Source organism: Lissotriton vulgaris, chromosome 5 (assembly GCF_964263255.1).
Source record: "Lissotriton vulgaris chromosome 5, aLisVul1.2, whole genome shotgun sequence".
In the NCBI taxonomy this organism is placed as follows: domain Eukaryota; kingdom Metazoa; phylum Chordata; class Amphibia; order Caudata; family Salamandridae; genus Lissotriton; species Lissotriton vulgaris.
This window is the reverse complement of record NC_141693.1, coordinates 536,211,919-536,223,998: the sequence shown is the minus strand read 5'-3', so window position 1 is coordinate 536,223,998 and position 12,080 is coordinate 536,211,919. Positions and strand designations below refer to the sequence as shown.

At 44.5% G+C, this 12,080-nt stretch overlaps 1 protein-coding gene across 1 annotated transcript in view; it reads left to right on the top strand.

Annotated features, from left to right (window-relative positions):
* The window catches only part of KIF20B (kinesin family member 20B), an 870,233-nt gene that overhangs the window by 759,488 nt on the left and 98,665 nt on the right, over positions 1 to 12,080 (top strand). Inside the window, exon 30 of the mRNA XM_086921981.1 lies at positions 9,174 to 9,377. Within this exon, the coding sequence (XP_086778107.1) occupies positions 9,174 to 9,377 (204 nt within the window). The remainder of the gene's footprint in view (positions 1 to 9,173; positions 9,378 to 12,080) is intronic.

Here is a 12,080-nt window from a genome sequence, read left to right as displayed (position 1 = left end):
GAAATTTGCTATTAAAAAACCTTTGAAATTCACTGAAAAAAACATAGGTTTGAGGCCCTATATATAGTTAGGAATTAGCATTTAAAAAAACCTATGAAATTCACTGAAAAAACCATAGGTTTCACTCCAGTTATAGTTAGGAATTAGCATTTAAAAACCTATTAAAATCACTGAAAAAACCATAGGTTTCACACCAGTTCTAGTTAGCTGGAAATTTTACTGACATAAAACCATTGAAATTCCCACGTTCTAGTTAGTTGGGCTCACTATAACTTGCGCGCCTGCAATGCACTGCTGATGACGTCACATATTACATCACTCATGACATTGTCCGTGACATCACTCATGACATCACTGATAACACCATCCAGTGAATGTGTGTCTTTCTGAAAAATAAATGTTTTATATATGTATATGTAAAGGTCGATGGAAGAATAAATGTTTAAATAAGTGTGTAAATGATGTTTTTTTTTTTAATTGATTGGTTAACTGCCTTATTAAGTGTATCTTAGTGAATACATATATTAGTGAGTAATTTTTAAATATTTAAATATATGTATCAGTGTTTCACTTTGTGTATAAGTGGCTGCATGGGTTGGTGAGTAGCTACATGTGTGTGTATATGGGTTATTAGATGTTTTTTTTAGTATCAGTATAAGTGTCTGTATGGTTTGGTGGGGGGTATTACTTAGCACATAGATGCATCAATGGCTGACTCAGTGTTTGTATGTGTTTTGAAGACAGCATGTGTGCAGGATTGTATGGGTGGATGAGTATGTATATGTGTGTGTTAGTGAGTGAATGACTGTCTCACTAGTGTCTTTATCAGTGGCGACATATGTTTTAATCTAGTATATGTGAGTATTGATGTATATAAGTGAGTATATGTGAAAGTGAGATTGTAAGAGTTCCTGTTTAAATAAGTATGTGTTGCTATAAGTGACTGTTTAAGAGAGTAAGTATGTGTAAGTTTCCTTAGAAGTAAGGTGGTAGGGTATTTATAGTTGTATATGCAAATAAATGGATGTTCAATAGTTTATTTGCATGTGTGAGTATGTGTGTGAGTAACTTTTGGATGACTGTCGGTGTGTAACAGGATGTATAGGTGTATCACTACATATGATGAGTGAGTATATGTATGAGTGACTATATAGAACTGTTGGTGAATGAGTGGATTTGTATATAGATGGTGGAATTACTGAGTTGGTTGTTGTAACTGGTATGGGTATCTCCATTTTTTTGAAAATGTTAATTTCTATTTTTGAATATGTGTTTCAAGGGTTACATTACACTGAAAGGAGGTCTGTCACTCTGTCACAAGGATGGTGTCATCAGTGATATCATGGGTGATGTCACTGACCATATCATGAGTGATGTAATATGTGACGTCATCATCAGTGCATTGCAGGCACGCAAGTTATAGTGAGTCCAACTAACTATAACGTGGGAATTTCAATGGTTTTATGTCAGTAAAATTTCCAGCTAACTATAACTGGTGTGAAACCTATGTTTTTTTCAGTGAATTTAATAGGTTTTTTAAATGCTAATTTCTAACTATAACTGGTGTGAAACCTATGGTTTTTTCAGTGAATATATATATGACGCTCAAAGTCCCTTCCCTTCCCTCGAAAGGAACAGCACTCCGGGGGTGGTGAAAATCACAGCGGTCTTTTAATGAAAGATCAACAAACTCGTTTCGGCGTAAGGCTTCGTCAGTGTCAATGACACTAAGCACATGACTCAATTTTAAAGCTCCTTCATGGTTACAGACATAAGCAAAGGACTAGCCCAAAGTCAAATACAGACGCCATCTTGTAACGGATAGAATGTGATGGATAACATATGCATCTATCCCCATGCAAGAAACTAATACCCCACATCGGTTGACAAAACAAGAGGTATGGGCATAAAATGATAATTATACAAAATATATGTAGTAACAACATCTAGCCGTCGATCGGCATAAGTCCTTTGACAATCAGTCTGTCCCTGTAGGAGTAAAGCATGGATCCGCGAGACAATCATTTAGGGACAATACTCAAATATATATATATATATATATATATATATATATATATATATACATATATATATATATATATATATATATATATATAAATAAATACATAAAGAGATATGCTAAATGGCCATCCTAACTCGGATATTTCTACATCCTGTGCTCCCAGGAGCCAAAAAAAAGATGGCCATAACATACCACATCATAGCCATGCCGGGGTTAATCGATATACCCCTACAACCATCTCTTCCATATAAGAGAAATGCGGTGGAGTGAAAGAAAAAAGAGGAAGAAAAGGAGAAAAAGAAGAAGAGGTGAAAGGGGGGGGGGGGTGGAGGGGGGAAATAGAAAAACTATGGAAGAGGTGGAAATAATTTTATATATATATATATATATATATATATATATATATATATATATATACACAATTATTAAAAAGGTGAATAAACTGTGTGAGGTCATAACAAAAATTAATCTTCATGAAACATTCTAATTCATATACCAAGGTCGTCTTACAGATTTGTCCTAAATACTAAACATGAGCATCAGCATGCATACTACTATTTCCCCTGAGTAAATTATTTCCCTAAGTGGACGGCCATCTCCTCCCCACTGTTGAGACCTCCTGGATGTTTAGTAGCTAAATCGATGATGTACCTCGATTCTAGTAGTCTGAGTCGTCTCAACTTATCTCCGCCCCTGATGTTACTAGGTATACAGTCCAGCCCAAAGTATTGTAGTTTGCTGTGATCTTTGTTGTGCTACTCAGAAAAATGGCGGGCTACTGGGTAGGAAGGATCAACCTTATCAATGGCCCTAAGATGTTCTAACACCATCAATTTTAGTTGATTGATTGTGCTCCCGATGTAGCGGAGGCCACACGGGCACACCAAACAATACACTGCGTAAACAGTACTGCAAGTCAAAAATTTCTGGATTACCATGGATCTACCCGTCACATGATTTTCATACCGGAGGACTCTCTTACTGGCTGCGCAAGCTTTGCAGCGGCCACATGGGTAAAACCCACTCATGTCCTTAAGTGTATTGGGCCTGACAGTAGGTTTATTGAAATGGCTACGTACCAACATATCCCCTAGCGATCTACTTTTACTGAAGGTCACCAGAGGGTGTGGGGGCAAATCCTCTTTCAACATACTGTCTGTGTGCAGGATGTGCCAGTTCCTACGCACCATGGCCTTGAGGTGATTGGCTCCAGAGGAATAGGGTGTGATCATCCTGAATTTACTCTTTTCTGTAGTAGTATTCATAGTTGGCTGTTCCTTCTCTTTCTTTTTGAGCAATTCAGCCCTAGGAATTTTCTTGACTCTCCTAAGTGTGTTCTGCAATAGGGAATCATCGTATCCTCTGAGTCGGAAACATGCCAGCCACTCAAGGGCTGCCCTCTCAAACTCCTGATCTTGTGTGCTGTTTCTACGGAGTCTGAGGAGTTCCCCATATGGGATGCTTCTGATAAGTTTGGGTGGGTGACTGCTCTTTGCAAATAGAATTGAGTTCCCTGCTGTTTCTTTTCTATATAATGAGGTATGTACCCGACCCCCATCAGTTTACACCCTCAGGTCCAAGTAGTCGACTGCCACTCGGCTAATTGTTCCTGAAAGATGCAGATTGTAGCAGTTGTTATTCAAACCCTCGATATACTTTTCTGCGCTAACAGTCGTACCCTGCCACACGATGAAAAGATCATCTATGTAGCGGTACCAATGTACCACCCTGCCATGCTCCTGACCCATTTTCCAGCTCCTGGGCACCTGCTCCTCTCACCAGCCAACGAACAGGTTCGCATAGCTGGGAGCGAAGCAGGTGCCCATCGCCTTACCAGAGGTTTGCCTGTAAAGCTGTTCTCCAAACAAAAATATATTGTTATTTAAGCAGAAATGCACAAAATTGAAAATCATGGTGTTATGCTGTACAAAGCGTAGTTGACGTTTATCTAGATAATGCCTGACCGCATTCAAGCCATGTTGATGGTCAATGTTTGTATAAAGACTGGTGATATCTGTGAGAAGTTGGCCCGATATGCAGTGTTCACTATTCTAGTGACCACTATGCATCGGTCCAAACGACCCTTATGGTGATTGGTTGTAAGTCAACCTTAGACCAGCTATCCTAGTAGCCTGGATACGAGCAGTCTTCGGGCTAAACTCTAGAGGGCGTGTTAAGCTATCTGTTATACCATCACATACCCCTTGAACACCAAGTGAAAGGACACCACACAAGTGTTATGAAAATAAACAGTGTATTTATTAGAATCACAACAGCCCTGGACTCTTTATGAGGACAGGGTACTAAGCACAGAACAAAACTCTTAGGAAAATACTTCAAGTGCACAATCAATACAAGTGCCCGAGGGCACGGAAAGTTCTAGTGGTCTCGGGCGGACCCGATAAGGCAAGTCGGAAGCGAGGGACTCGGGACCCTTAAGTAAGGAGGCTATGCGGGCACCGAAATGCCGGAGTTACCTAGCCACAAGGACTGCGGCTGCACAAGTCTTACAGGCGTCGGGGGTCTTCGCTGACGAGCCAGGAGCCGGAAGGAAGGAGTTGCTGGATGGCGACCAGTGAAGAATAGTTCGTAGAGATCCAAGCCTGGATCAGAGGTCGATGATACCTGAAAGCAGAGGGGACCAAGTTCGTACTACTAGCCAGTAGTCAGAGGGTACCAGGAGGGCACCGGGTGGCCGTCACCTCGACTAGGTGAGTGGGCGACGCTAGGCTCTGCAGTCTCACGGACCAGGAGGCGTTGTCGGCGACCAGGATGGAGGTGCGAGCTGTCCCACGAAGGTTGATGCTGTCGGCGTCGCTGGGCCCAGGATTGGGGCAACAAGCCTTGGCAGATTTCAGGGCCACGTGGTGGGCCTAAAATGGCGTCTTGAGTGGACCAGGAGGGTCCGGGGTGGTCCTCTCGTAAAAAGGAGCAAAAGGCTAGTCTGGAGCAACCAGACCAGCAACGTTGGTTGTCGTTCGTCGTCAAAGGGTCACAAGCCAGCGGCTAGTGATCGGACAACGGGCTGAACAGCGAAGCAGAAGGGCCCCACGCAGATCGTGGAGATACTGGGAGGCTGCACTTCAGGGCTGGAGCTGCTCAGGGTCGGGGTTTCTCGGACCCCAGAGCACTCACCAGAGGATACCTTCGGTGGTCGTGCTGATTAAGAAAGCGTGCAGGTTCTGATGATGGCCGGTCCCTCGAGGTCTCGTCGCACCCACAGATCTCAGCTGAGCTGACGATGTGGGTAGAGGTCAGAGGTGCCAGGGAAGCCGGTTCTCCTCGAGCTGGGTCGTCGCATTCCTGAGGAAGGACTTGCAGCAAACCGCAGAGTTCTTAGATGGTGCCCGCGGATGCAGGGTGACTACTCCTTAGCCACAAGGGAGAAATCTTGAGAAGAGTCTCGAATGTCCTTTCGTAGAAAGTAGTTCTTGATTCAAAGATGATCTAATTTGGAAGGGTCCCCGCTCCGGCCTTTATCCTAAAGAAAGGGGTGGGTACATGACTAGGTCCTGCCCTAGGGGTGGGACCAGGAAGGGGGGTAGTTACACCCCTCTCCCCTGCCGGACTTTCCCCAGGTCAGGGGCTGGCGCCCCTGGAACTGGTTCTAGCCGGCAGATGCGTAGTGAGCACCGGGGTGCCACTCCGCAGTCACCTTCTTGTAAAGCCCTGCCTACCCAGGATACACAAAACCCTGCCTGGGATGGTGCGAACACCGCCCCGGACAGGAAACCCTTTGTCCAAGCTCTCCTCGCTGGAAGGACTCCCAGCAGCAGGAGGTCAGACTCGTGTCTGTGGTGGCAGCATCCATTTTGTGGAGCTGAGGCTTCAGTTAACTTTAACCGGGGTTCACGGTTACGTACATGTCGTGTCCCTCTAGAAGGGTGGAATGCTAACCTCGTCGCCAGCATTGGTGAGGGGGCAGCATCCCGATTCGTATGACACCTTACTCGACATGTCTTGATAACGCGATCCCAAAATTACCGATATGGTACGCGTTATCATGGAACAGCCATTGGGTCTTGGTTCCGCAAGCTGCAACCGGGCTCGGCTCGTGCCAGAGCCCAATTCACACGGTTCCACGCACTCTGCCTTCAGGATTGTTAAGGCCTGCCATAGGAGTGGCTGATAGGAACTCGGGTGTCCATTTTAGGGTTAGATATAGGGATACTATACCTACAGCAACGGGCGAGTACGCCACGTTGCCCCAGCTGTCGTGCAGCCAGTTGTGTCAGATTTAGATGGCCATCCAGGGGTGGCATAATACATGCTTCAGCCCCTGGTAGGCCCTGGGTACACCGATGCCCTGAGTTACAGGGTCTGACAGGGTGGCCCAGTTCCAATTGGGTAATGCACCTAAGGTACACACATCAATTTAGTGAGAGAACAGCTAGGCTGTGGGTCTGATTAGCAGGCCCACAGCCCGGGAAAGTCGTAAACCAGTGAGACAAAAGCAAAAAGTCTGGGTGATCATAGGATTTCAGACCCTACTCTCCTACAATATCCATCACCATCAGTAGATAATCAGACTCCCAGCTCATATCTGCAATTATGTTCAGGAAATCTTTTGTATCCTGGATGTATGAATCCAGGCTGGTAACAAGGGGAAAAAGAACAGAGTCCACGAACTTAGACATATTTTCAGTAAGTCCATAGATAGAGGCAACGATGTGGCGTCCTGGAGGTGATATAGAGTTCTTGTGGAGCTTAGGAAGGTGGTAGAACGTCAGAGTCATGGGGTTATTGCTCTGAAGAAAGAGGTGTTCACCCTTCCCCAACATATGCAGATTATACCATTTCCGAATCAACTCGTCGTATCCGTTGATGCTCTCCTCATAAGCCTTGTTAGTAGTTAAAGAATAGTACTTGGGGTCAGACATCTGCCTCATTGCCTCCTGCTGGTAATATTATATAGATATATATATTTTTTATTTAATTAAAACATTTATTCTTTTAAATTGCATTTTTTATACTATTTTTATTTATTATTTTTTATTACCCTTTACACCCTAAAAACGAATCCCACCCTGCTTCCTTTAAATACCCCTGCACCCCATAATCCTAACCCACCCATACTCCTTAAAATACCCCAACACCCTTAAACACTAACCCATCTTAACCCTATAAATATACCCTGTACCCCCAACCCTATCCCTAAACACTAAAAATACCCCTGTATCCCAAAACCCAAACCTAGGCTTGAACCATATAAATACCCTTGTACCTCAAAACCCAAACCTACCCCTGAACCCTAAAATACCCCTGTACCCCAAAACGCAAACCTACGCCCTGAACCCTAAAAATACCCCTGTACCCCAAAACCCAAACCTACGCCCTGAACCCTAAAAATACCCCTGTACCCCAAAACCCAAACCTACCCCTGAACACTAAAATACCCCTGTACCCCAAAACCCAAACCTAGCCCTGAACACTTAAAATATCCCTGTACCCCAAAACCCAAACCTAGCCCTGAACCCTAAATATAACCCTGTACCCCAAAACCCAAACCTACCCCTGACACTAAAATGCCCCTGTACCCCCAAACCTAGCCCTGAACCCTAAAAATACCCCTGTACCTCAAAACCCAAACCTAGCCCTGAACCCTAAAAATACCCCTGTACCCCAAAACCCAAACCTAACCCTGAACCCTTAAAATAACCCTGTACCCCAAAACCCAAACCTAGCCCTGAACCCTAAAAATAGCCCTGTACCCCAAAATCCATACCTATCCCTAAACCCTAAAACTACCCCTGTACCCGATAATCCAAAACTATATCTGAACCCTTCAAATAGCCAAACACCCCAAAACATATACCTCAGTACCCCCAAAACATATACCCATACTTACCTTATCCAAACATTTTAAAAAAACATGCTTTTACCATTCATGCATTTACAGCGAATTTAGTTGTAAATGTATGCGTGGTAAAAGCATATAAAATGTAATGTCATGAATTATAGTGGCATTGCGGAGTGATGGTATGCTGAAAGAAAGTTGCGGAATAATGGGTGTTTACCCTCCCCCAGTAAGTACATTGGTGGCACGGCGGCCCATATCTCCAGCAACATACTCATATTTTTTCACCACCCATTTGAAAAATGCACAAGCCTCTCTCATTGATGGCCAGCACCGACATACACTTTTAGACACACCTCCAGCCACAAGTTCTAGAATTGCGAACTTTAGAGCTGATGAGCTACGTTCGAATCTCGGCATCAGCTCAACATCCTGTGATTTCAGGCAAATCGCTTTGTCTCCCCGTGCCTACCACAAATGAGTGTTCTTCTGTAATGTAAATTGTGTTCATGACATGTCTAGTTCGCGCTATATAATATTGCAAGGAAAAATAAAGTAGGGAAACTCTAGTTCACACACTACTGAACGCGCACTCTTAAGTGCACCAGCAGTGCACTGTGAATCGGAGCGTTTCACAGGCCTGTCACAGATAAGAAATGCTATCAAAACGAAATCCTACAAAACAATATACAACTGACCGGCAGCAATTCATACCCGGACAACGTCGGGACGGGCTGCTAGTGTATATGGATATATATATATAGTTTGTGTCCGTGCCTTTGGATGTAGGAAATGCAGTTTTTTGTTACATATATATATATATATATATTTCATTTTTTTAAATGTGAAAGTTTTAAACGCATCAAAAACATTGGCCACGTCTTACAGTCAACACCAGGTCTATTGGCTTTGCAAGTGCTTCATAAAGATTTCTGCCCAGTTTCTGGCTATGTTTTTTATTTGTTGGCTTTACCTGTCTTTATCTGTTTAACCCCTTCCATGCTGATGACGGAATCGCTCCGTCATCAGCTACAGTTGAGCTGTGCTGATGACGGAGCGGTTCCGTCATGGCCCGGCCGCCGCGCCTGCGCGGCGCTGATTTCGCGCCTGCGCGGGCGTTCTAAAGAGCGGGGCGGGTCATGACGGAACCGCTCCGTCACCAGCACAGCTCAACTGTAGCTGGTGACGGAGCGGTTCTGTCACCAGCATGCGGCGGCCGCGCGGCCGCCCCGCCCCTTTAGCGCTGCGGCGGAATAGCCGCCGCAGCGAAGGGGTTAAACTGCCCCCAACCAGAAAGCACGTTTTCTTCTTTGACAGTAAGTGTTTCTCACACAGTCCGTCTTTTACTTTCAGGACCATTCGGACGTTGTTTTGGACTCGTCTGCGCTCTCTACAGAAAACGGGAAAACAAGCAGGTTTCCCAAACCGCAGCTGGAGATTCAGTTCACACCCCTGACGCCAAACAAAATGGAGGTCAAGCACCAGGGCAGCGCCTCGCCCGTGACTGTGAAGATCAACCGGCCCCTAAGGAAGCGGAAGAGCACCGAGATGGACGAGGTAGTCACTTCACGTGCCTGCGTTTACTCCCAAGTGTCACTTGGTGTACACGGAGGAGAGTGAATGATGCAGTTTCAGCGCAGAGTTAACGTATTATTTAAAAGTGGAACTGTTTATTGCTTCCCATGTTACTTCGACGTTTGAAATGCTTCCGCTTCTCTTCAATCATCGTAAATTAGGTTTGAATGTTTTGACAGTGGTGCATGCTGTTTTCATAATCTCGTTGATTAGCCAGCTGCAAAAAGGAAAAGTAGTTGCCACAGAAGCAGTTCACGAGCATGGTGGGAGGAGAGAGCCTATAGCAGATCTCCTTCTTCTTTATAACTGATGCTTATACACCAGTACAGTACTGCAAATATAATGTGTTCTGTCTTTGTGCCCTCGGTGAAGGGCCGATGGCAGTGTACGAATGGCCACTGTATTGGCCCTATTTTTTTTAGGTAAATACACAGCCATCCTAGTCTCCGCCAGTACTTGTTTGATGTGAATATGTGAAATTACTTTACTGTTCTATCCTAGAGGAGAATAAGATGGCCTTCTTCTGTAAGTTAGAAAATATCCCTTTTTCGATCATCATCCACTTGATCTCTTTGCTTCCTCTGTAGCGTATACAACGATTACTATCAAAGGTAAGTAACTTTTTTTTCTGATTAATAATTCCAACTGCAGAGAGATTGATTGCTCACCTTAGAATATCTTCAGGCGGCAGACTGGCTCTAGAGATTATTGATAGCAGTGCTCCCTACAACACTTGGTGGCATTTTGTGCTTCTTCGTTGGCTCCATCCTATCCCATCCCAGAAGTGGCACAGTGGAGCAACCTAATAGTGCCCTTCTTGTGCGCTAATGATATCTGCATCCCTGAGTAGTAGGCTTCTCTTTGCCTTCCTCTCCATGCCTGGCCATCACTCCAATCCTGAAACAGACTCTCTGTCCCTTTCAGTTGCCCCACTCTGCATAATGTTTTCCTCAGCTCTAATGCTAGCCAGGCCCTTGGCCTCTTTTGGATTGTAAGACAGTCATGATCCGATGTACTGGGCACCTCAATCCCTTGGGATCCAGAGCCACTTTACCTGCTGCAGGCAGTCTCCTCAGCTCCTCAGATCTTTCATCATACCCATTCTGTTGTCACTCTGAGCCCCAAGCTAAGCTGTCTCTTCTGCATCAATATATTTACCTCCCTTGGGCAATTGGTATAAGGGCTAAAACACTGGCACATCAAGGTGCATAGGGTCTAATGCAAGCAAGGAGCAATGAAGGAAGGATAGTAAAGCAGCCATAATTGGTATTTAGTTGGCCCCTCACACCACTGGGTCTCAGTACCACTGCAGCTGCAGCACCAATGATACCTATAGCCCGAAGAAACAGGCTTTGTTCGCTGCTCACTACACAGAGCGATTACTCTTAGGCCTGAGGCTCAGAGTAGACTGTCCATTTTGTAATACCAAAAAGGAGCAAAGCCCCACATCTTGCCACCCCCCCTTCCCTGGTGCTGGGGTCCCATTCCATGTGCCGCATGGGTGCCCTGGTTAGGGAAAACAAGGGTACCCCGTTAAGCGAACCTGGGGTTGTAATGTATATAAAAAGAACAATGGTTCAAGGGTGGCCTAACTAGGTCCTTATACACAAAGAAAGTTATTTTATCTAGATAGTGAGTCAATTAGGGAGCAGAGCATGTAGGGCAAACGTGTATTTTTAATCATAATTGCATGTTGGTATTACACAAGTACTTTCAGGTGCTCACATGAGTGGAAAAAAGTGCGTAACGTGACTGACAGACACGAAATATCACACAGACAACAAAAGAAATCCACAACGATACATGCGGTTTGGGCATGGCACCTTACCAAATCGCACGCATTCAGTTTGAAAAATGGATAAAATGCAAAATGTGAAAATGACCAGAAAAGACTGTGTGCATCCTGACTTTTGCTAATTCATGTCGAAATGTATGCCCTACACCGGGGTAGCACTCACCCAAGAAGTCGGGAACGAAATAAGGATTAACAATGGACATTGGTTTACTCCACACGGCAGACGAGACAACGTGGTTCGTCTCTAAAGACAGTGTTCAAAATACATGAACTGGTGAACTTTCGCAAGTATTTGATGACAAGGAATTATATTATATAAATGATACCATTGATTTATGTACGCATAATGAGCAGCTTGTGGTTCCCATAACAGTAATGGATTATGAGAAATAGAGTTTTTAGAATAGAACATCATTATGTCGACGTTGTACAGCTGGCGGGAATAGAGAAAACAATCGACCAATAGAGAGAAACGTATGTATGTAAATGAGGGACGGGAAAAGGGAGGGTACGATCATTTGTGCGAGGAGAATTGAGGAAGTCTGCAAGGGAACGGCTGTGGCCGGTATGGAGATCGAAGTAATGTTAATTTAGAATCAGGTGTGAGTGTTTGTAAGAATCGGGATAGATGTTAGAAAGTTTTGGGCTTGACTATGATGCGGAATCGTGTTTTAGAAAGATGTGAAGAGAGTATGTGAGAGCATTGTGTGAGTTAAACTTGTGAGCGAGTTGATGAGTACAGGGAAGCGGGAGAGCATGCAGGGGGTGATTATTAAAAGAGTTGGGGCGTTTTAGTTTGCGTGAGGATGAAGGGGAGTTTAGGTTACAGTATAGCGGGATAGGTGGGTTAAAGTAGAAAGGAGAAAAACATAGCGATTTAATGATAAGTT